General features: G+C 51.3%; 1 protein-coding gene across 10 annotated transcripts in view; it reads left to right on the plus strand.

Annotated features, from left to right (window-relative positions):
* Positions 1 to 25,211, plus strand: part of CFAP46 (cilia and flagella associated protein 46) — a 135,908-nt gene that overhangs the window by 31,915 nt on the left and 78,782 nt on the right. For all 10 annotated transcript variants that reach the window (XR_011543343.1, XR_011543348.1, XM_070631431.1 and 7 more), the window contains exons 12-22: positions 873 to 1,101; positions 1,291 to 1,411; positions 3,168 to 3,291; positions 3,886 to 4,016; positions 5,079 to 5,206; positions 6,396 to 6,529; positions 8,164 to 8,376; positions 9,870 to 10,035; positions 12,126 to 12,275; positions 13,210 to 13,317; positions 14,225 to 14,391. Coding sequence is in view for 8 of the 10 variants with exons in the window: in XM_070631431.1 (XP_070487532.1) it covers positions 873 to 1,101; positions 1,291 to 1,411; positions 3,168 to 3,291; positions 3,886 to 4,016; positions 5,079 to 5,206; positions 6,396 to 6,529; positions 8,164 to 8,376; positions 9,870 to 10,035; positions 12,126 to 12,275; positions 13,210 to 13,317; positions 14,225 to 14,391 (1,671 nt within the window). In the remaining 2 variants the exon portion in view is untranslated. The remainder of the gene's footprint in view (positions 1 to 872; positions 1,102 to 1,290; positions 1,412 to 3,167; positions 3,292 to 3,885; positions 4,017 to 5,078; positions 5,207 to 6,395; positions 6,530 to 8,163; positions 8,377 to 9,869; positions 10,036 to 12,125; positions 12,276 to 13,209; positions 13,318 to 14,224; positions 14,392 to 25,211) is intronic.

Consider the following 25,211-nt stretch of genomic DNA (forward strand, 5'->3'; position numbering starts at 1 on the left):
CTCCCTGCTCCTCATCCTGAGGTTACATGCATACGATGTGACATTCACACCTCCGTCTTGGCTGAGAGTCCGTGCGGGGATCCTGTGGGACTTTCACTCCACCGCCTTTTTTGGATTTGCTAACGCTGTGTCCCAGGGTAGTGACTGTGATGTGGGGGTCTCCGCATGCTAACGATGGAAAGGCTTTGAGGGACACTTTATTTACTTGTTTAGACACAGTGACTCCAGCCCCTACCCAGCCCCCTGAACTTCTAGCAGAGGCAGCAGCAGCAGCGAATGCCAGGCAGGGGCGCGGGGTTGCGGGGCACAGGGCTGCTCTCAGCGGATGTGTATGTCAGGGAAGAGCTGCAGCCCGTGAGACCAGAGTGAGACACCAGAGCAGAGCAGAGAGCCCCATCCTTCAAGGCAGAGACTGGGCTTCAGGGTGTGGACAGTGGGAAGCGATGGACTTGTATTAAAGTCCCCTTGTTGGCAATGCCAAGAGCTGTCCAGGAGTGATGGGCTGAGATGGCGCTGACAGACGGAGGTGGCGGGTGGTAGTATCACATGCTGCCCGTGCTTGCTGAGCCCCTCCACCTTGCTTTCCCCTCAGCAGATCTGGCTAGCACGACCCCTGGTTACCCACCTGCTGTTCTCATCCCTGGAGCCCAGGTCCTGGCGGCTCTCACCAGCTGGGCTCTGAGATCTCCTGTGGTCTGCAGGGACCTCCTCTCTTTGTCCCCCTGTGTGAGTCCTCAAGGCCACGCAGGGTGGGACCTGGAGGATGCTGGAAAGCCAGGAGCCCAGGAGGCCCACTGCATACTTCCTCTTGAGGGTCTCCCAGGAAGCCAGCATGCCCTGGGCCCTTGTAATGCTGTGCTGTCCCTCCCCAGCCTCATGGTCCTGCTCCGCTGCCAAGCACACATGGAGATGGCCTGCATCGAGGAGGATGAGGACCGGCTGGAGCCTGCCATGGAGCACCTGCAGAAGGCCATGCGCCTGGACAGCCTGGGCCTCTACCAGGACAATCTTTGGATCGCCTTCAACCGGCTGCACCTGTGCACCATGCTGTACCAGTCCCCCGAGCGCCCCGAGGATAAAGCCACCATGGCCATTGAGCAGGTGCTGGCATGGCCTTCTTAGGGCTTGCCCACAGGACCTCGGGCCCTGCTGGCTCAGTGCCTGCCCAGGGCAGGCTTGTCCGGGGTGTGACCCACCTGACAGACCCCCGCAGTGCCTCTTCAGAGGCTACGAGTACTCCAAAAAGACAAGAGATGGTGCTACTCGTCCCAGCATCTCTTTCTTTTGCAGGCAAAAAAAGCTATCCCGAAAGACAGTGTCAGGAAGAAGCGGGCTCTCCTGGTGAACGCGGGCCTGGCCCTTGCCCCTGACGCTTTCCAAATTGTTCTCGACAGTGAGAATGAGGCCAAGGGTACGTGCTGTCCTCACTCCTGCAGCCCGAATGTTCCTGCTCAGGAGCTGCCCTGGGCCGCGTGCTATCTGAGGCAGACCCTTGACCCGACATGTGTGGGGACCACACTGCACCCCCGAAGGTCTGAACCCACCCGCCCCTGACCTCTGCTGGCCTTGACATGTAGCCTTGGTCTCTGGAGGTGCTGAGAGGCATCTCCACTTCCCACTCTGTATCAGCCAGCTCAGGCCACCAAGACAAGCGCTCCCGACAGCGGGGCGGCTTACACGACAGGATTGATCCTTGCATGGCTCTGAGGGCCTGAAGTCCGAGATCGAGGTGTCGGCAGGCTGCCTCCTCCTGGGGGCGGGGAGGGAAGGATCGTCCAGGTCTCTCTCCTGGGCTTGCAGACGGCCATCTTCTCCCCGTGTCCTCACACTGTCTTCCCTCCGTGTCTATTTCTGTGTCCAGATTCCCTTTTTTTTAAGGACGTCAGTCATAATGGATTGGGGTCCACCCCAATGACCTCATTTTAACTCAATTATCCCTGTAAAGACCTTGTCTCCAAATAAGGTCACATTCTGAGGTTCTGGGGCTTGGGGCTTGATCACATCTCTTTTGGGGGGGTGCACTTCCGCCCACGCCACTGTCTGAGGCATGAGGACGAGGTCAGGGGCTGCTCTGCCATGTCTGTCTAGATGACAGTCGACGTGAGTAGACCTCCTCTCTGTCCCCACTCATCCCAACCAGTGCCTTTTATCCCCACGGGGATTATAAACTAATTATGGGTAAAGGAATGGAAGGCTGCGTTACCCTCAAGGGTATTGCACCCTTGTGGACGGCAGGTCTGCGCCTGGCTCGGGGCTCCCTCCCCCATCTTCTCAGGGTCCCCCTCATGGACATGACCCCAGCTGTCACGCAGACAGGAGCTGCGGGAGCCCTGCTGCGGATCCGAGATGAGGGAGGAGTCCTGCCCCAGGGCTGGAAGGAAGGTGGCTCTGGGAATGACCCTCGCCCAGGGGGGCAGCGTCCTCCTGTGGCCTCACACTGGTCATTCGCCTGAGTCATTCTCATGGAGGAGGGGGCGTCGTGACTCCCTTGTGTCATCTTGTTCCCACAATCTGAGGAGTGCAGGCTCTGTCGGCACTCACACTACATACACCTGGTGCTCTTTTGATGCATTCACCTGGAGATGCACGTTGTTGGCCTGCCTGGCCGAGGGGGCATCCATGGGGCTCCGCGAGCTGCTCCTGAAGGGGAATGGCCTGTTGCACTGGGAGGGCGGGAGGTGGCCTGGTGGCACACGTGCTGTGTCCTCCATGCAGCTAGCTGGGCAGCCTGGGCTCTAGTGCCCTTGAGCTCTCAGAGTTGGTGCCTGATCTGCCAGGAGGAGCCTCTGACGCCAAGCAGCTCAAACTGCTGGGCCTTGGGCGTGGATGGTGGTGTCGGGCAGGGACAGGCATGAGGGGAGCTGACCCTGGGACTGGGTCGGTGGAAGAGGCGCAGGGCAACGAGTTCCACCCTGAAACATGCTGCTCCAGGTGCCTGGTGGCTTCGCGCACTCAGAGGCGCAGTCGGGCCCACCTATTTCCATCAGAAGATGCAGAGCCCCCAGGGAGCACTCTCCAGTCTGTCTGGAGTCCAGGGCCCTGGGGCTACCGCAACGGTGCCAAGGGCAGATGATACGAATGTTTCCTTGGATAGAGGCAGGTTCCTGCCAGTCGTGTGATCCCCTAACATGCGACGTCAGCACTTGCATTGCGTTTTCGGTCCTCAGTTTCCACAGGGAAGAACAGGGGCTGGTTCACCTACCTCTCCTCGAAGGCGCGGCACCACATTGTCAGCGTGGACAAGGCCACCGGGCACCTGCGGCGTTTGGGGAATGAGAACGACAAGGAGCGGTGAGTGAGGAGAGGGAGGAGGACGCAAGCCAGCCCGGTGGGTCTGTCACCGAGAGCAGTCATTGTGGCCAGGTGGCAGGAGGAGGAGGTGCCCGGCTCCTGAGCAACCCGGCGGACAGAGCTCCCCGTTGCCTGTGAGACAGCAAGCCACAGCCCCAAGGGGGGTTTTTGTCACTCTGTTGAGACTGTCCTGGCTCCAGTAGGACGCCCAGCGGGCCAGGTTTCGTGTGTGGTTGTCAGGATGCAGTCACTGCAGGGGCTGATTTCTGGAGTACACTGCAGGGGGCTTGACCCAGGGCGACTGCTCGCAGGGAGGGAAGTCAGCTGTCACAGTGACGCTTGGCCAGTGGGAGCTAGACAGCTGCCCCCTGCCGTCTCACCCCTGGCTCCAGGGGCAGCCCCACCCTACCCAGGACCATCCTGCTGCCTCTAGGCCCTGGCTGTGAGGATTGATTTATCTCAGGGTCACTCTTTGCGACCTTGAAGCTATAGCACCACCAGTGCCTCTTTCTCACAAGCAGTAGTTGGAGGTGATTTCTGGTTTTGCCCATCGCATCTCTGAATGTCTTCCCTCCTTTCACTCTTGGTGAGCAGAATTCAGATTTGGGCTGAGCTTGCCAAAGTTGCCCGGAAGCAAGGCGTGTGGGACGTTTGCCGGGCAGCGAGCCGCTTCTGCCTCCTGTACGACAAAGTCAAGGTGAAGAAGCCGGTGAAGTGGAAAAGAGGTACGTACTCCCCGGCCGCACCTGTGTGCTGAGGTGCCAGCCAATCAGGACCAGCTCCGGCTTCACCAGTTCTCCGAAGGGCCGGTGGCTGCCCTGGCCACAGTGGTTCAGTCCCTCAGGCGGTCACCGTGCAAGGGCAGTCCCGGCGGGCTGCGGCCATGCTGTGCCTCGCTTCCTGGAAGAGGCCAGGATTTGGTCCTGAGGTGACAGAAAGGGTCGTTATGCCAGGACTTGAATTGAGTGGGGTCTTCCAACGGAGATGGGATTTTAAATACATTTGCAGCTGACTGCCAGGCACAATTTATGAAGAACAACGATCACATAGATACTGCTAATTGTTATTATTACTGATAACGGGGCCCCTGCGTACATCTGGCTCTTGCCAGGCTGGCTTCATGTGCCCTCGTCTCATTTGATCTTCAAGGTCACTCTGGGGTCTTCGGGGGCTCAGAAAGGTGAAAGGACCTGCTGTGAGTGAGAGAACGGAGGCCGCATGCTGGGAGCCTGCAGACAGAGGCTGGAGGACAGAGGGCAGAGGCCAGTGGCGTGCATGGCGCCGAGTGTGGCACAGCCTCCTGGACAGGCTGGTTTCTCCACAATGTGGGCAGGGAGCTGGCTCCCCCCTGTCAGCACTGGGTCTGGGGCCAGACGAGTCCAGCATGTAGGTCCCTGCAGGAGCTCTGGTCTAGTGGGCGGTCAGGACACAGGGACGTGCCAGGGCTCCGAGAAGGCCTGGAGCATGGGTGTTGCAGGCTTGGAGGGGCCGGTGCTTCTCAAGCACCAGAACTGCACAAGCAAAACCAAGAACCGCAGGATTGGGAGTGTCAGCTGCAGATTGGTTGTGGCTGAGCTGGCCATGGGGACACCTTAGCCACCCCACAGGGATCCCTGCACACTTGGGGAGGTCTCCTCCAGCCCTGTCCTGGGAAAAATGCCCACCACTCAGAGACCCCTGCCTGCCCCCCAGAGCTGAGAAGAGGCCAGGAAGCCTCGCATTTTTGTTTGTTAACTAGAGAAGATGTGCCGTGTCTGACCACATCTGATGCTCTGCTGTTCCCTCAGGAAAGAAGAAGAAAGGTGGAGACAGCTCGGTGCAGGATACCTGGGGCCCGTCAGAGGCTGTCCTGCAGAGGCAGGCGTCCCCCAGCCTGCTGCGCAAGTTCGCGGAGGTGGGCTTCATCTGCGCTGAGGTGCGTCCCCTAGGCAGCCTTGCGGGGGTGCCGCGCAGCGTCGGCCCGCGGGTGTGAGGGCCCGCTCGAGTGTCCTCTCCTCCTCTGCGGTCGCTCGTGTCTGCACTGGTGCAGTGTGCTGACCCTCCGAAGACGCTATCCCCCTGCTCCACACTGCTCCCTAAATAAGACTAGATGAGCAAGATCTTCTAGAGAAAATCATAAATCAGAATGCGGTGTGTTGATGCAAATGTTTCCTTAGAAATAGTTTCTGAATTGTGAATTCAAAGTCACACGGGTACTACGGTGAGTTACTGCATTTGGGGAGGGGGTGTTTGCATCAGAGTAGATGTCAAGAGCACTTTGAACGAGGTGCGATGGAGGGAAGCGTGTGCTTTTGATCTAATGCCATCCAAGGCAGGCTGAGTGCTTCGGGGAGCAGCCCCGCCAGCCTTTACCTGCACTCACGGCTGTCTCTGCAGTGAGCCCTGTCCCCACAGGGAGCACATGGGGACCCAGGGCCACCAGCTGGCAGAGCTGGATCTGAACCAGCACTGAGACCTGGCTCTGAGCTCTCAGCCACGACACCTGTGCTTCGACATGGGCGGACGTTTGGTGATGTTTTGTAACTTCAGAATTCTTGGAGCCACTTTAGGTTGTTTCTTTTGGGGGTGGGTGGGGTGACCTGGCCAGAGTACTCACTGGTTTATTCAGCAAGGGTCTGATGAGACTTCCCAATTACAGGCCCATGCCACAAGCTGGGGACATGGTGATAACAGGAGCAGGGCCCTGTGTTCAGGGAGCCGACAGTGTCAACCCAGGGAAACAGGTGGCAAGGCCGTCCACCTGTCTCTCCTCTGTCCTATCAGCCTGTGCCTAGTACTCTCAGCAGCCTTGGTGTTTCTGTACCCACTTGTGAGGCCGTCGGTGGGTAGGGATTCTGTCTGGGCACTTGCCAATGTGTCCAAGGTGTGGTGATGGCTCAGAGTGTGTTCTTGGAAGGATTCCTTCGTTTCTGAGACGCAGTATTTACAGGTGAAATGATGGTTGCGTGGGGAGGGAGCGAGTGTCACCCAAGGGGAGGATACTCAAGGCCGTGAAGGCTGTGGGGTTCGTCACAGCATCTGCCCACCTGTGCCTGGCTGCATGTTCATGCCTGGCGCTGGGTCCTCGCTCCTGTGACCTTGCACACAGCTTGCTTCCTTCGCAGGCCACTGTCCACTTGCTGCGCTCAGAAGGCGTAGAGCTAAATGACTGTCCCAGCCCCCCTGAGGACTTGAGCCAGCACGCGGCCGGCTACACACTCGAGTCCACAGAGGACAACGCAGAGTGGATCATGTACCGGTAGGCAGCCGCCACGTGGAGTGATGGGGCCGGATGTCCTCTGCCCTGCAGCTCTGCCCGTCCACTGAAAGGGCAGGTTTCATGGCCTGGGAGACAGGGCGCAGGGCACGGTGGCTGTGTCCAGACCAGGAGCGTGGTGTGGTGTCACGTGAGAAGAATGACGAGACTGGTTTTTCCTGTGTTTTGTAGTTCAGACTTGTGTTCGTTCTGGTCAGTCTTTCTCCTTACCAGTAAAGGTGTGGTGTTAGGGAGACCATGTGACAGTGGAAAATAGACAAGGAGTGGCTCTTCCTGTCTGCTTGGAGGAGAGGCTGTGACCAGCTGTCATTATGGAGCACTGCACAGGATGTCTGGGGTACAAACACTCCCTTTGTGCGGATGAGAAAGAGTAATTCGTATAGAACATTCCAGAAAACTTGCCCATATGAGATGCTAAGTACAAAAACAGTCATAAAATTGAGGTGCTGTATTAACAATGATGTCTTTTAGTATTTTAAAATCTAAAATTGAGTATTTTTGGAAGTGGACATGACAGCGAGTGAGTATTTTTATGTTTACGGTACAGTAGCTGATCGCTGTTTAACTGCTCCCCCACTAGAAGGGGAGGAGAAAGGCCTGTTTTACTGTTGGCTTTACCCGGGAAACAGGCTGCTTATACCCGCCTGCTCCCTTGCAGGAGTGGAGGTGGAGCCCTGGCCCATCTCCCTCTGCATCTGCATGTGGCAGGGGAAACCGCCAAGCCCTCGCGAGGCAGGGGGATGGAGAATGGGACACCAGTTCTGCGTGGATGACGTTTGTCTTGGTTTTAAGGTCGTTTCTCCCTTAGTCACCTTCAGAGTGTTGTGCAGAGCACAGCCCCGGGCCCTGTCCTCAGAGCCCGCTGCCACAGGCAAGGGGATGCACGTCTGTCTAGGGCCCAGGCCAAGGGTGGAGCAGAGCTGTCCACACCTGGTGGCCCTGCTTACAGTTGGAGGAAAGTCCGTGAACGAACCAGGGCCCAGGCCACATCTGACCCACAGCCTGGTTTTGCACAGCCAGCAAGCTAAGAGTGGTTTTGATATTTGAAAAATTTATAAAATAAAATAGAGAAAAATATGCAACAGAGACTGCATGTGGCTTACAAAGCCTGGAATGCTTTTTGGCCCTTTACGGGAAAGGTTTGTCGAACCCTGCTCCAGGGCTGACAGATGTCACATGCACACAGTGCTAAGTGACAAGGGCTTGCCCTGAGGATGTGGCCTGTGTGTGATGGGTGGAGGCCAGGGAGACTGGGCACAGGGGCAGGTGTGAGGGGCGGCTGCAGGGCTGGACTGGCAGCCAGGCAGGCCTCAGGCCAGGCGTTGGCCCACAGACGGGGAAGGTCCGGGGAGGTTTGCAGGTGAGGGAGAGAATGAGAGGGTCTTACTTGCATGTGTGGGCGCTCACAGAGGTTAGCAAGGGGCATCCAGCTGGGACATGGAAAGAGCTGGGCAGGTCCAGGATCCTTTAGGAGGGAATGCAGTGGGCTGCCCCTTTCTAACCCCCGGGCTCCACAGACAGGGGTGGGGCTGATCGCAGAGCCCACACTTATGTCTTTAATGCACATTTGGGCAAAGTCTTGTTTAAAGGAGAGCTGGACGGTGTGTGTTCTGCAGGAACTGGATAGAGAGTCTGTCGCAGTACGCCATGAGCAACTGGCTGCGGTCTGCCGAGATTGGACAAGAGATACGGGAGGCCTGGATCGTGCAGAATGCGGTGGTCTATGTCCTGAATCACAACCACCATCTCATCATGGCCGGGCGACAGAAAGAGCTTGTGGATGCCCTGTATCACCTCCTGAGCATCGTCAAGGCCATGGGCCATGGCGGGTGGGTGTGGCTGGCAGCCACTGCGTGTACTGATCACCCTCAGATTCAGGCCCAAGAGCTGTGGAGTCAGACATGTGTTCACTCTGGGGGGTGGTACCACTGGCGCCTGCTCCTGTCTTTAGTGTTGTCCTTCCCATGAGAGTTGGGGTCACTGTTGCCTGGTGCCTGATGGTGACAGAGCCATGGAGAAGCCTGCAGGGGCCACAGGGAAGGCTACTTAAGTCATCCCAGGGTCTCTGTTTACTGGTTGTGCACCCCTGAGCCAGTTATTCAGCCTCTCTGAGCTGCAGGGGGGCGTGTGGGGATGGATGAGAAGCTCAGGCCCATGCCTGGCACTGGCGAGGCCCTGACCCGCGGTGGAGCCCTCGTCCCCTCATACGGCCCTGCGGCATCGCCACAGCACCACTTCCCAGCCTGTCTCCCTCTGTTCCAAACAGAACAGTTGCAAGAAAGGTTTGCTAAGACATGAGTCACTCGGGAAAATGGAAGGAAAGAGCGGCTGCCCTGCAGAGCCCACTCTGTGTGGGGCAGGGTGGAGATCTGCGTCTGTGTGCTTCCTCAGCCAGGCGGTGGGACTCCTGAGGGACTGTTGTCACCAGCTAAAATCAGACACTCGAAAACACTGAGTCGGGTCAGAGTTTCACCTAACTAGGATGAAATTTTAAAACTCTCCTTGTGTGTTTTTCGTGGTTTGGCTTTTCGCCTGAACAATAAGATTTTAAATTTTTTCATCAGATACTGAAGTAGAAATGCTAGAATGAGTCAGAATGCAGCCATACGTGATGACTTTTTAAAGTTGTGGATGGTAAAGAAAATGGGCCGTGAAGGAAGGAGTTGCTTGGTGGTCCTCACCTCTCCAACGGGTGTGAGGCCCTGCGCAGGTCCCCATGGAAGGGGGGAGGAACTCAGCACCGTGACAGGCTCCAGAGACCAGCCCTCAGAAGCTGACCCTCTTCTTGTCACGCAGTCGCCCTGCATGATGCGGTTGTGGACAAAGATCAGACTTTGAATCCCTGATTCTTGGCGTACGGAGGCCAATTTTGACTATTTTAAATGTTTTAATACAATAATGTTTCTGCTGAGAAACATGAAGGTTCTGGTCTAAGCCCATTGGCTCTGGTAGCTGATGGAAATGCTTGGACCACTACCACGGGCCTGCGGGACGCCTCGTCCAGTCCCCACAGGACTCCCTGAGGAGTCTGGCCCACAGGACACAGGTGTCACTCTCTTAGTGTGAGGACCACCTGTGGCAGGGGACAGAGCCTTGTCACAGCCAGCTTCCTTCGTCCCTGGAAGGCCCTAGATTAGCTCCTTGAACTGGCCCTGGGACAGTGGGCAGCCAGCCTCCTGTTTAATTCCAGCAGATGGGAACCCAGTAAACACACTCTGACCTGGACTTCTGAGCACTCGCCCTGCCTCTGCTGAAATCTGCACGTGTGGCTTCATGCTGCTGCAGTTGACTGTGCTCCACCCGCTGATGCATTGTTTTCCAGGGACTCTGTGACGTTGGTGATGCTGTGCAATGCTTTGGCTCGAGGCTTGATTATCAACTGGATTCCAACCCAGACTCCAGAAAAATCTAGGAAACTTGTGCGACCAAACGTGTTTCATGCACCACTGGACTCGGGAGCCAGCTCTGAAGTGAGAACCGCAGTGGAGGTACAGCACCCTTGCTGTGTGTGAGGCCAGGAATGACGGGCAGCTAGCGAGGGGCTGGGCAGGCAGGGAAGAGCCTTGCCAAAGTTGGTGGAGGTGGTGGACGGGAGGGCAGTTTGGGAAGTGCAAGTGGCAGGATTTTCAGCTGCCCGGAAACAGGGTGCAGGGCAAGGAGCCAGGAGAAAACACACATTTATCAAAAAACGAGGAACCAAGACAAATTGAGGTGGGTGACAGTGTTAGGAGGGATGCCCCGCAAGGCGCAGGTTGCACCTCTGCTGGTATTCAAGCCGACAAACATAGGGATGCAAAGTGAGGAAATACAGACGACGCCAGCCATGAACAGAAACGCAGCGACACTGGATAAAAGGTGCATGGACAGGTTGTTTGGTGACCTAGTGGGTCGTCACCCCATGAAGGCCGTTTCCCAGGAAACGTGGGTTTTACTGTAGTAATTCATAATAAAGGAGGAGACGGTAATGGTCTCAGTGACGGGTGTGGAAAAGCGTTTGGGAATCCATCAGTCATTTTTAATTCAGAAGAATCTTAGTAAAGGTGGAAGAAAGCGAGTTCCTGAGTGAGTTTAGGGAATCTGCCAGAACCTGTGAGCAGACGTGAGTGCCAGCCAGGAGGAGCGCTTCTGGTGAGGAAGATGGAGAAAGGCCACCACTGCCACTGCTGTGGGTGTGGCCAGGTGCCCTGAGGGAGGGACAGAAAGCCTGGAGGAGAGCACGCTGTGTGGTTGGTCCTCTGGGGCCGTAAGGTCAGCGGAGAGGCCTGGCAGGCACCTGTGTGACATCAGAGGCGGGGTGCAGAAGGTCCTGGCGCTGCAGGGCCCCTCAGGGTTAGGGCTTCACTCTCAGAAGGAGAGGGGTCAGCGCAAGGGACCTGCGGGGAGCTGGACCCAGGGCTGAAAAGCGGGGGAGGCTACTAGCTGCTCGGTAGGCGGGGCCACAGGGCAGGCCTGCACGGGGGAAAGAGGGCGGAGTGGGGAGCCGGGGTTGGAGATGGCCCCATGTGGGCCACAGAGGGCAAGCCTGAGGCGGTCATTGGTGGAGGGTCCGACTGTGCAGCTAGAAGATCCAAGAAAGCACAGAATGGACCAGGAGTGACCTGTAATCAGGACATCCAATAGGAAGGGGTCTGGCCAACGCACTCATCGCACACAAAAGATGACAGAACTTGGGGACAAATGGTGCCATCCCATGTGGGGACCCCTGGGGGGCGCGGGGAGGGGGATCTCTGCTGGGTAACCTAGGAGTCAGGCAGCCCAGCGCCTTGCCACAGGGTGTTCTAGAGGAAGTAGACCAGCCCACGCGCAGGCTGATCCAGAAGGAACGGATGGAGGCGGAGAGGATGGGAAGGGCATTTTTTGCTTGTACATTTTGATGCCAGCTAAACTTTTGCAAGGGGCAGGTGTTCATGTTACACTTTAGGGGAAAAACAGACAAAATGGGGAGAGAGCTTGAGTGGCCTGCAGTTAGCACATGACCATGGTCACTCCTAGGGACCCACGCCTGCTGAGGGCTTTAGTGCGCCCAGCATGGCACAGAACAAAGCCCATATACTGGGTTTTATCCCTAAGGATAGGAAACCAAGACACAGAGTGAAGTACTTGCCCTCGTCACACAGGAGGCAATGCAGGGAGCTGGGATCCCAGCTTTTGGGGCTTTGGGTCCTCACCATGCAGCACCCCAGAACCAACACCAGCCACAGTGAGGGGGGCTGGTCTGTGCCCAGCGGAGGGCTTTACTGTGCCCCCCACTCACTGACCTGTGCCCTAGGTTCAGCAGTGCTGCAGGGTCGTGGTGATGACTCAGGGGGGTCTTGCTGCTGCTGGCACTGTAGCTGCCCCGGGGTGTGCTGCGTGGGGGTGGGGACATGAGAGGACACAAGCCCCCACACCAGTGCCCCAGGAGCTTCTCAAATCGCAGGCCACCCTGCTCAGACAGGCTCCAGGACTGGTGCAAATCTAAACCACCGTTGCAGTCTGGACCACAAGCCCGGTCACCTTATTTTTAGTGATTTGGGTCTTGGCTCAGGTTTCTCTGTTTAGAATTCAGGTTTTGTGAACAAGGGCACATCCATTTTAGGTCTGCGAGTTTGCACTGAATCTGACCAACGGGTCGGTGCCCGAGGAGGCGGTGCCTGTCAACGCCCGGCAGCAGCTCATCGCCACCTGGGTGAAGGGCAAGCAGCTGCTGCAGCAGCAGATCGGGCCGCGGCTGGGCACAGACGAGCAGGTGCGGGGCGCCCGTGGTGGTGTCCAACGTCTGGGAGCACCCCAGGGGCTTGGGGAGGCTCATCCCCATGCGCTTGGACCTGTGGGGCTGACGTCCTTGCTGAAGTCTCCCCCTGAAGGGAGAGCAGGGCAGGCACCCCTGGGTCTCGCCAACCTGGACGCAGGACACGGTGGGGAGAGCTCCCTTCTCCTGTGAAAGGAATGTGTCCCCTCCAGGAAGGGCTGTCCCTGCTGAGGTCACTGCTGCAGGCCGTGGTGTCTACTCTTTCCTCCAGCTGACTGGCCGCTGTTCTAAACGTCCGCCAAGAGCGCTGGGCCTCTGGGGGTGCTGTCCACCCTCACGGCTGCTCACTGTGGCCTTATCTGGAGGTGCACTTGGGCCAGAGGGGCACCTCCTTGGTGCTGTGAACACAAGGATGTGGGAGTAGGGGGCTGGGGGAGCAAGTGGCACCCAGAGAGGAGAGGGGCAGGGCCAGCCCGCGGCATCTGCTTTCACAGACATGGGCTGCGTGGCTACAGACAGACCCACGGGAGACTCCCATGGGGGACCAGCTGGAGCTGGGACGTGCTGGTCCAGGCGGAAAGTGAGGCTGGCAAGGCTGTGGGCAGTCAGGGAGGGGCATCTGAACCGGGCTGGGAGTGGGGGTCGGATTAGAGCGGTAGCAAAGGGAGGGGACCCTGCAGGCAGAGGTCCACCCCACTGTGCCCTGCTGCCTGTCCTCCACTTGGGGCCAGTCAGCCTGGCCGTCAGACTGCCTCAGCGACGGCACCGCCTACAGCCTCTTTATCATGTGAAAGGCCACTGGAGATGAACATTGACACAGATAGCTCTGATTATGGCCACAAAGCTGGTATTTCACAGGGTTAAAGTCTGAGTATTCCAGTTCCTCCGTGCCACCCTTGGGCTGACAGACTCTATACTTCCTTCCCCTCAGAGTACTAATGAGGACATCAACTCAGTGACCAGAGTCCTTGTTGCTCTGGAGATGTATTCCTGCAACGGGCTGGGCCTCATGGACTTCACCGTGCCCCCCTTGGCCCAGGTGGGTGCCCCTCCCGGTATTACCTTCCAAGTGTCACCTCCCATCAAATGTTACCATCTCCCCAAGGTGTCATTTCCTCCCCAGGTGTCACCTTCCCCCATATTTCACCTTCTCTTCAGATGTCACCTCCCTCCAGGTGCCACCATCTCCCCCAGGTGTCACCATGCCCCCAGGTGTGACCTTTCCACTCAGGTGTCACTGTCCCCCTCAGGTGTCCCCTCCCCTACAGATGTCACCATCTCCCCCAGGTGTCACCTACCCCCCAAGTGTCACTTCCCCCCAGGTGTTGCCATTCTCCCCCTTGGCCCAGGTAGGTGTCACCAGGTGTCCTGGTAGGCATACCAGGGGCTGTGCACAAAGCCTCCCAAGCCGAAGCCACTTGTTCAAATCCCACTGTTCAGATAAGGAGCTGGGGTCAGAGGGCCTTGCCCAAGATGTCCAGAGTGGGGACCCTGCCTGCCAGAGTGGGCTTGTTCCCACCACAGCACTCATCTGCCTTCCAGCGGAGCTGGCGCTGTCCCCCAGGGCAGCTGGGTTTGGTCTCCCATGGGAGCTCCCTCCGTGCTCTCTCCAAGGCTCAGTGCAGGGCAGGGGAGCCTGTGCAGCCGCAGGCAGTGTAGACACTGGAGGCGTTTGTCACCAGACCTGCCTACCCCATGCCTCAGTTTACAGGTGGTGAGAGCAAGACCTCAGGCTTCGTGGGTTGTGCTGTGTGTGGGGTCCTTTACAAGTCATGGGTCTGTTTGGAGTGACGTGACAACAGTGTACGGCTCGGTGAACACTGCACCATGTTTAGGGTCTTACCCAATTAAATAGCCCGCCAGCTGACTGCACCGCCACCACCGCGAGGGTGTGCCAGCAGAGGTTCAATCCACTGACAGATGCCCCTTCTCTCACCCCTGGGAAGGTGGTGAAGATGGCTTGCGAGTGCAGCTGGTCGGATCCCCTGGTGGAGCTGCAGACCCTGACGCGCCTGACCCACTTCGCCTTCGCGGCCCATGACCACGAGATCACCATGGCGTGTTCGCAGAAGGCCATCCAGATGGGCATTAAGTGCCTGAGGATGTCCAATCCGTAAGTACTTCCCTCATGCCTGCCTTCTGGTGTCCGGATGCTGTGGACCACTCCCTGAGGGTCGGGACAGGTATGTGAGCGCGTTCATTGTCACGCGAGTGTGCGGGACTAAGGAACGACTCACATCCAGGTTACAGAGAGCTAGCACCAGACCTTCCCCAGGCCGCTGCTCATCTCGGCAAGCTTCCCATCAGCCCTGCCCTGTGCCCGTGCACCCCCACCTGCCAGCTCCCTCTCGGCCGGGCTGACCCTGCCAGCTGTCCCCCTGGAGAGCTGTGTTCAGAAGGATTCTGAGGCCACACAAGCCCCACTAGCCATGAGTGCGACAGGCTCAGAGGTGGAAAGGGGCTCGCAGATCACCCATGTGCCGTTCCCGACAGATGCGCGGCTTGTGTGAAGAGTTGAGAATAGGCAGCATAGGCACACTGGACGAATTCAGACGTGTTTAAAGGGCGGCTGCAGTGGAAGGGAGGCAGTGCTCCGGTCTCCCGGCACAGCCACAGGTGCTGCCTCTTGTCTCCACGCTTCCAGACGGCGCACAGGCTCCATTCAGCTGGTCAGCACTTGTGGGACTTTCTCTTCCCCCTGTTTTGAATGTGAGGCTGTTTTAAATTTGTTTCTGTTATAAACACTTCTGTGGTCAAGACTATTTTCCTTGAGGTTCTGCTCTTCTTTTCGGCTTATTTTCTGAGTCTGTTTCTTGAAAGAGAAATCACTGACCCAAGGCTGTGGAGACATCGCTGTGGCCCCACAGCAGGTCTGCTTGTCCAAGGCCACATCCAGGGGCGCCTCCCAGCCAGCATCCCCAGCCTCGGGCCACGTCCCAGCCTCGCGGCTGCCTCCCGAGTGAGCTCCCAGTGCCTCTGTGTGGTCTGAACCCCCAACTGGCACGAGGCCGCTTCTTCATGCTGGTCTCCTGCCTTGCCCCACTGAGCCCCTACACCAGGTCCTTGCACCCGGGCATCCTGTCTGAGGAGACAGGGCGTGGAGGGAGGGCCCTGGTAGAGACGTGCACTACCGCAGCCTGGCCGCCACAGGAGTGCCACCCTGAGGAGGGCTGGGTTACTGTAGTGTGTGTGGCCATAAAGTCCTGCTCAGGGACTACAGTCTCAGGCCAACACAGGAGGTGGCAGCACGGATGAGAAGGTGGCCCTGCAGGGAAGGAGTCTGGATGGACTCCCACGACCGTGGGCTGGACGACTCTGTCAAGGCGGGGACGTCGCCGGGCTCGGGGAGCCTGGAGCTCACGGCAGCACCTCCGGAGGCCCAGGGCTCAGTAGAAGCAGATGCATAGGTTTCTGGGAAAATGTTCAAGCTGTGGACATCTGTCGGGATGGTGTGGGGCTAGACGTGCTTTCCCTGCAAGAGGGGAGGAAGGGCCAGCAGGCAGAGGGCGAGGCCTGCTGAGACTCGTAGGAGCTAGCGAGTCTGTGAGCACGCGGTCGACTGCGCCCTTGAACGAAGTGCCGCGTGTTCCCCGAGGAGAGCCCGATGGCGAGGGCAGGGACTTCCCTCACAGAGCTGTGGGAATGCCAGGACGTTTCCATGCGAAACCAGAGGTAGCTGAAGCAAAGCCGTGACCGAGCCTCCAGCCCGTGGTTTCTCACTGCAGCATGGGCTTTTCGTCATGAGTGACCCTTTCTCCAAAGCAGTGTAGACCCTTCTGGTGGCGTTTATGTTTGACCTCTCTTGGTCAGAGGCTAGAAGTTATTTTTTTGTTTTTGTTTTTGTGGTTTTTTTGTGAGGAAGATTGACCTTGAGATAATATCTGTTGCCAATTTTCCTTTTTTCTCTTCTTTTTTTTTTTACTTGAGGAAAATTGTTGCTGAGCTAACATCTGTGCCAATCTTCCTCTATTTTATATGGGATGCCGCCACAGCATGGCTTGACAAGCAGTGCTAGGTCCACACCAGGATCTGAACCCTTGAACCCCAGGCCGCTGAAACGGAGTGTGCAAACTTAACCACTTGGTCACTGGGCTGGCCCTTAGAGGTTATTTTTCACAACAATCCATAATGAGAATTACTTTGCTTCCAAAAGGAAAAGCTCCTAGTCTTTCTAATGTCCCACCCCAGCCTGATGACACAGAAGATGTGGGCCCAGGGTGGGTCCTTAGCCACACAACCCAGTGACTGCCAGGAGACGGTCCTCTGCCGGCCTCGGCCCACTCAGGTGCTGACGTGCTGAGACTGGGCGTGCGGAGCCATGCTGCAGAGAGCACCTGGCCGCCTGGCAGGACTCCCAGCAGCGGTGGGGACTCAGGGTCTTTCTGGAAGCCTTGTGTTCTGGCATTGGTGTCCCCCGCCATGTCAGCTCTCCACCAATCACTGTACAGCTATGCCTGTCAGCAAAGAAGCCAGACCATGCACCTGAGCCCCACCAGCATCTCAGCCACACTCACAAATACGAACCGAGGCTCTGCGGGCTTCTGAGAAGGACTTTCAGCTTTAAAGAAAAGACCAAGTTAAAGAAATAGGGAAAACTACTCTGGAAGAAACAGATTATGCAACGATCAGAAGAGGGCGTTAAAAAACCCTCAAAGATATTCGAGAAGATATGGCATTTAAAAGTTAAAACTTAGTGTTGTGAGAAAGGAATAATTGGGGACTAAAGGCCTCTTGAAAATTAAAGATGATTTCTAGAGTTGAAAATAAAGTCAGTGAAGTGTTAGAAGGTAAAGTGTGAGGAAATCTCTCAGGAAAAAGATGAAAAAAGACAGAAAATGTGACAGAAAAGCCAGAAGATAATGTGGGAACGATACAGGAGGTCTTAATCCAACTGTTGGGATTCCAGAAAGAATAAAGAAAGCGATCTTCAGAAAGGAACATGAGAAAGGAGTCATACAGGAGAGCTTCCCAGAGCAAAGGATGCCGTCTCATGATCGACCTCCCCCAGATGCCCAGCCAGAAGGATGAAGAGACGCCCACCTATAGACACATTGTGGGGATACATCAGACCACCACAGATAAGGAGAATGTCTCAGAGCTTTCAGAAGAAAGATGTTTACAAAGGAGCAGGAAATAGAAACGCATCAGTCTTCTCAAAAACCACCACTGGAAGCTAAAATAAAATGGAGCACTCTAAGTGGAAATAATTTTCAACCTACAATTCTAACTCACCCAAACTTTCCGTCAAGTATATGGGTAACAGAAAGCCATTTTTAGACAGACAGGGACCTAGAGAATGTATTTCCCACACAGGTGCTTTTAGAACGTTACTTGAGGACATGCTCCAGAAAAACAACGGAGTAAACAAAAAAAGAGAAAGATGTCAGATACTGGAAATAATAGATTCAATCCAGAAAAGTTGTCAAGTTGTGCTGCTTGCTGAGACAGCCATCTGTCTAAATTGGAGCAAGATTAAGGAAGGCCCTGGGGGGTGGGGGCAGGGAAAAAAGAGGACAATGTTATGAAGAGTTTAAAAGGTTTTGTGATAAAGGAAAATAGTACAATGGAGAAATTACCAATTGGAAAATCCAGGAAACACAAACATAATTATAGCCTGACTCTTCAGTGAAAAACATTATGGGATATGGTGTTCATTGATATTCTACTTTTAGGATTAACATTCTGACAAAGAAGACTTCTTTGTGGTTACTTAACAAAATATAAATGTTATCAATGTTTTATTTGTTATTTTTAAATGTATTTTATTGAGGTCACATTGGTTTATAACATTATGTAAATTTCACGGGTACATCGTTATATTTTGACATCTGTATAGATTGCACTGTGTTCACCACTAAAAGTCTAGTTGCCATCCGTTGCCGTACGCTTGTGTCCCTTTACTCCCTTCACCCTCCCCCACCCCCTTACCCTCTGGAACCACCAATCTGTTCTCTGTATCTGTGTGTTTGTTTATCTTCCACATATGAGTGAAATCATATGGTATTTGACTTTCTCTGACTTATTTTTTTTTATCATAATGCCCTCAAGGTCCATCCATATTGTCACAAATGGCATGCTTGTGTCTTTTTTTATGGCTGTGTAGTATTCCATTGTGTATATATACCACATCTTCTTTATCCATTCGTCCCTTGATGGGCACTTGGGTTGCTTCCAAGTCTTGGCTATTGTGAATAATGCAGTGATGAACACAGAGGTGCATATATCTTTTTGAATTAGTGTTTTCATGTTATTTGGATAAATACCCAGAAATGGAATAGCTGGATCATATGGTATTTCTATTTTTTAAGTTTTTGAGGAATCTCCATACTCTTTTCCATAGTGGCTGTACCAGTTTGCATTCCCACCAGCAGTGTATGAGGGTTTGCTTTTCTCCACATCCTCTCCAACACTTGTTATTTTTTTCTTGGTAATTATAACCATTCTGACAGGTGTAAGGTGATATCTCATTGTAGTTTTGATTTGCATTTCCCTAATAATTAGTGATGTTGAACATCTTTTCATATGCCTGTTGGCCATCTGGATATCTTCTTTCGAAAAATGTCTGTTCATATCCTCTGCCCACTTTTTGATTGGATTGCTTTTTTTAAAAAAAAGATTTTGTTTTTCCTCTTTCTCCCCAAAGCCCCCTGGTACATAGTTGTATATTTTTAGTTGTGGGTCCTTCTAGTTGTGCCACGTGGGACGCCACCTCAGCATGGCCTGACGAGTGCTGCCATGTCTGTGCCCAGGATTCAAACCAGCGAAACCCTGGGCTACCAAAGTGGAGGTGCTAACTTAACCATTTAGCCACGGGACCAGCCCCAGGTTGCTTGTTTTTTTGTTGTTGAGTTGTATGAGTTCTTGATGTATTTTGGAAATTAACCCCTTATCTGATATATAATTTGCAAATATCTTCTCCCAGTTGGTAGGTTGTCTTTTCATTTTGTTCATGGTTTCCTTTGCCATGCAGAAGCTTTTTATTTTGATGCAGTCCCATTTGTTTAGTTTTTCTTTTGTTTCCCTTGCTTGGTGAGACATGGTATTTGAAAAGATGCTGCTAAGACCGATGTCGAAGAGCATACTGCTATGTTTTCTTCTAGGAGTTTTATGGTTTTAGGTCTTACATTCAAGTCTTTAATCCATTTTGAGTTAATTTTTGTGTATGGTGTAGGACAGTAGTCTAGTTTCATTTTTTTGCATGTGGCTGTGCAGTTTTCCCAACACCATTTATTGAAGAGATTTTCCTTTCTCCATTGTATGTTCTTGGCTCCTTTGTTGAAAAATAGCTGTCCATAGATGTGCAGGTTGATTTCTGGGCCTTCAGTTAAGTTCTGTGGATCTGTGTGTCTGTTTTGGTACCAGTACCATGCTGATTTGGGAGTGTGATACTATCTCCAGCTTTGTTCTTTTTTCTCAGGATTGCTTTGGCTTTTGGGCATTTGACATTCATTTTCTTTTTCCATATAAATTTTAGGATTTGTTGTTGTTTTCCATATAAATTTTAGGATTCTTTGTTCTATTTCCTTGAAAAATGTCATTGGGATTCCGTTGGGATTGCATTGAATTTGTAGTTTGCTTTAGGTGGTATGGACATTTTAGCTAAGTTTATTCTTCCAGTCCATGTGCATGGAGTGTCTTTCCATTTCTTTATGTCATCATCAATTTCTTTCAATAATGTCCTATAGTTTTCATTGCATAGGTCTTTCACCTCTTTGGTTAAATTTGTTCCTAGGTATTTTATTCTTTTTGTTGCAACTGTAAATGGAATTGTATTCTTGATTTCTCTTTCTGCTAGTTTGTTGTTAGTGTATAGAAATGCAACTGATTTTGTATGTTGATTTTGTACCCTGAAACTTTACTGTATTGGTCAATTATTTCTAATAGTTTTTTGGTGGATTCTTTAGAATTTTTTATATATAGAATCATATCATCTACAAATAGTGACAATTTTACTTCTTCCTCTCCAATTTGGATTCCTTTTATTCCTTTCTCTTGCCTGATTGCTCTGGCCAAAACCTCCAGTACTATGTTGAATAAGAGTGGCGAAAGAGAGCACCCTTGTCTTGTTCCTGTTCTTAGAGGAATAGCTTTCAGGTTTTCACTGTTGAGTATGAAGTTGGCTGTGGGTTTGTCATATATGGCCTTTATTATGTTGAGGTACTTTCTTTCTATACCCACTTTATTCAGAATTTTCATCATAAATAAGTGCTATATCTTGTCGAATGCTTTCTCTGCATCTATTGAGATGATCATGTGGTTTTTATTCTTCATTTTGTTAGTGTAGTGTATTACATTGATTGATTTGTGGATGTCAAACCATCCCTGCATCCCTGCTATAAATCCCACTTGATCACGGTGTATGATCCTTTTGATGTATTGTTGTATCCAATTTGCTAATATTTTGTGGAGGATTTTTGCATCTATGTTCATCAGCAATATTGGCCTGTAATCTTCATTTTCTGTGTTGTCCTTGTCTGGTTTTGGTATCAGGGAAATGTTGGCCTTGTAAAATGAGTTAGGAAGCATCCCATCCTCTTCAATTTTTTGGGAGAGTTTGAGAAGGATAGGTATTAAATCATCTTGGGATGTTTGATACAATTCACCAGAGAAGCCGTCTGGTCATGGACTTTTGTTTTTTGGGAGTTTCTGATTACTGCTTCAATCTGTTTACCTGTGATTGGTGTATTCAGATTCTCTGTTTCTTCTTGATTCAGTTTTGGGAGGTTGTATGATTCTAAGAATTTATCCATTTCTTCCAGATTGTCCAATTTGTTGGCATATAGCTTTTCATAGTATTCTTTTATCATCCTTTGTATTTCTATGTTATCCGTTGTAATTTCTCCTCTTTTCTTTCTTTCTTTTTTTTAAGACTGGCACCTGAGCTAACATCTGTTGCCAGTCCTTTTTTCCCCTTCATCTTCTCCCCAAAGCCCCCCAGTACATAGTTGTATATTCTAGTTGTAGGTCCTTCTGGTTGTACTATGTGGGATGCCACCTCAGCATGGCCTGCCAAGAGGTGCCATGTCCTCAGGATCTGAACCAGCAAAATCCCAGTCCGCCAAAGTGGAGCACGTGAATTTAACCACTTGGCCATGGGGCCGACCCCTCCTCTTTCATTTCTAATTTTATTTATTTGAACGCTCTCTCTTTTTTTCTTAGTGAGTCTGGCTAAGGGTTTGTCAGTTTTGTTTATCCTTTTAAAGAACCAGCTCTTAATTTCATTGATCTTTTCTGTTGTCTGTTTAGTCTCTTATTTCAGTTATTTCTGCTTTTATTTTTATTATTTCCTTTCTTGTACTGATTTGGGGCTTCATTTCTTCTTCTGTTTCTCTTAGGTATAGTGTTAGATTGTTTATTTGAGGTTTTTCTTGTTTCTTGAGGTGGGCCTGTATTGCTATATACTTCCCTCTTAGTACTGCTTTTGCTGCATCCCGTAAGTTTTGGTACATTATGTTTTCATTTTCATTTGTCTCCAGGTATTTTTTTATTTCTCCTTTGATTTCTTTATTGATCCAATAGTTGTTCAGTAGCACGTTGTTTAGTCTCCACATATTTGTGACTTTTCCAGCTTTCTTCTTGCAGTTGATTTCTAGTTTCGTAGCATTGTGGTCAGAAAAGATGCTTGATATAATTTCAATATTCTTAAATTTATTGAGGCTTGTTTTGTTTCCCAAGATATGATCTATCTTTCAGAATGTTCGAGGAGCACTTGAGAAGAAGGTATATTCTGCTGCTTTGGGGTGGAATGTTCTATATGTATCTATTAAGTCCATCTGGTCTAATGTTTCATTTAAGGTCAATGTTTCCTGTTGACTCTGTCTGGATGATCTATCCGTTACATAAGTGGAGTATTAAAGTCCTCTACTATTATTGTGTTGCTGTCAAGTTCTCCCTTTAGGTTTATTAATAATTGCTTTATATACTTCAGTGCTCCTATGTTAGGTGCATATATATTAATAAATGTTATGTATTCTTGATGAATTGTCCTCTTTCTCATTATGTAATGTCCTTCTTCTGTCTCTTGTTATCTTTTTTGGCTTGAAGTCTATTTTGTCTAAGTATAGCAGCACCTGCTTTCTTTTGCTTGCCATTTGGTTGGAGTATTGTCTTTCATTCCTTCACTCTGAGCCTGTGTTTGTCTTTACAGCTGAGATGGGTTGCCAGAGGCAGCATATTGTTGAGTCTTGTTTTTTAATCCATCCAACCACTCTGTGTCTTTTGATTGGAGAATTCAATCCACTTACATTTAGGGTGATTATTGATATATGAGGGCTTAATGCTGCCATTTTATCTCTTGTTTTCCAGTGGTTCTATATTTCCATTGTTTCTCTTCCTTTGTATTTCTGATTGCCATTTCAGTTTGGTGGTTTTCTGTGATGATTTTCTCAGTTTTCTCTTTATATATGATTTATGGTTCTGCTCTGATTTTTTGTTTTCTTGTTACCATGAGATTTATATAAACAATCTCATTGGTGAGATAGTCCTTTTCCTGCTGATAGCATCTTATCTCTATTAGCCCGTGCAGTTCCCATGCTTTTCCTCCTCCCATTCTATGTTTTGTTGTCACAGATTATCCTTTTTATTGTATTGTGAGTTTGTTACCAAATTGAAGTGGTTAGAGTTGTCTTTGATGCTTTCTTTCCCCTTAACCATTATGTTATAATTAAACACTTACTAACCTGTTCTGATGTAGAGCTACAATTTTCTGATTGTCTCTATTTCCTTGTTCAAAGCTTTGTAAATCTTTGTCTTTTTGTTTCAGGTAGGAGGGCTCCTTTCAACATAACATTACATTCTTTCTTGTAAGGCAGGTCTAGTAGCAATGAATTCTCAGCTTTTGTTTATCTGGGAAAGCTGTCATTTTTCCTTCACATCCAAAGAACAACTTCGCTGGATAGAGTATCCTTAGCTGATAGTTTTTGTCTTTCAATGTTTTGAATATATCATTCTACTATCTCCTGGCCTGTAGAGTTTCTGCTGAGAAATCCACTGTTGGCCTGATGGAGTTCCTTTATAGGTTATTTTCTTCTCTCTGGATGTCTTTAATATTCTTTCTTTGTCATTGACTTTTGACCGTTTTAATATAATGTACCTTGGAGAAGGTCTTTTCATGTTGCGATAATTAGGAGTTCTATTAGCTTCATGTACTTGCATGTCCTGTTCTTTCTCCAGATTTGGGAAGTTCTCAGCTACTATTTCTTTGAATAAGCTCTCTGCTCCTTTCTCCTTCTCTTCTCCTTCTGGGATACCTATAATCCTTATGTTACTTTTCCTAATTGAGTCAGATATTTCTTGAAGAATTTCTTCATTTTTTAAAAATCTTAGTTCCCTCTCCTCTTCCACCTGAATCATTTCTAGATTTCTATTTTTGCGCTCACTAATTTTCTCTTCCATATGGTCTGCTCTATTTCCAGTGCTTTCTACTTTATTTTTAATCTCAATAATTGTGTTCTTCATCTCTAGATTCTTTTCTTCCCTAGAGTTTCAGCCTCCGGTGAGGTACTCCTTCTGTTCATTAATTTTATTCTTGAGCTCACTGAACTCTGTTTCTTAGTTTTCTTTTAACTCATTGAGTTTCTTCATGACCACTCTTTTGAATTCTCTGTCAGTTAGATTGCAATCTTCTGTGACTGCAAGTTTGGTTTCTAGAGAATTGTCATTTTTTTTTCCATTTGGAAAAACAGAACAGCTTGATGAATTGATCCACAGCCAGCAGCTTTGTGGTAAACACCTTTCTTGTTTGGGTACAGTTTTGGTTACTTTGGTCCTGAGCTGCTTCTGGTTGTATTTGAGAGCCTGCACTTTCCACCCTTCACTGCCTCTGCCAGGGGCATCATCAGTGCCCTCCTTGTGCTGCTTGTGCCTCTGAGGTTGGTGGTGCATTGCTGCATACGATTTCACTGCAGTCGCAGGTTTGCCACTGGGATCACCAGGCTGCGAACACTTCTGCTGCTTCCAGGGTTGCCTGCATCTCATGTTCTCCCACTTGTTCTCTGCGGGCTCTCCACAGGCTTGGGTGCTGCTGCCCCATGCACCACGTGCACTGCTGCTCCTGAGTTATCTGGGGTACTGGCAGCTCTACTGCTGGGGGTGCTGGATTCACAGGTGTTGCTGCTGCTGCCAGGGGCCCAGGGTCTTGTATGCAGCCCCCTCTGCTGGTAGAGCTTGTATCAGGGGTGCCACCAGCAGGGGTTGCTGGATCATGGGTCTGCTGTGGTTCTGGAAGCCTCAGGTCACAGGTGCTGGGGGAAGGATGGGGGCTGAGCTGTGTGCAGTGCTGCTGCCCCTGCAGCCTCTGGTTGCCAGCACATGTCATAGTGCCTTTTGAAACCTCAGCTCAGGGCACCACCACTATTGCCAGTGGTGTTTGTGTTTTGGATCACCACAGCCAGGGGAAGTGGAGGGAGCCGGTCCTCTAGTTCCACTGCCTCCAGAGGTCCAGTCCACCCACCTTCAGATGTGTAGATGCACGGATCTCTCAGGTTGCTGTTGTGCTGTGCAGGGAGTCTTTTGTTGGTCAATGGATGTCCAACTGGTTGTAACTTAGAGGAGAAAGACAAAGAGAATAACTCACTCCACCGTGATGCTGAAACCACTCCAAATGTTATCAATTTTGACAATACAAAAGTAAAATAAAAACACATATAACATATGTTAGTGGGGGCGGAGGAGACTATAGGTTATAAGGCCCTCATCTGAGAGGTCTCACTTCTTGGGGGTCCATAAGATAGGGAGCTAGTGTAATATTTTAAGGTACAAAGATGATAAATAGGGGAATTAAAATGAGTACTGTAACCAGCTATATCAGTAAGTTGGCAAAAGGGCAAAAGGATGGTGTGAGTGAGCTCAACTCCCATTTATCATTGTGAGAGTCCTATAGGTGATGCTTGACCTTGAGAAATGGGGCAATCCAGGCAGAAGCCTGTTTGTAGA

Source organism: Equus przewalskii, chromosome 1 (genome assembly GCF_037783145.1).
Source record: "Equus przewalskii isolate Varuska chromosome 1, EquPr2, whole genome shotgun sequence".
Taxonomy (NCBI): domain Eukaryota; kingdom Metazoa; phylum Chordata; class Mammalia; order Perissodactyla; family Equidae; genus Equus; species Equus przewalskii.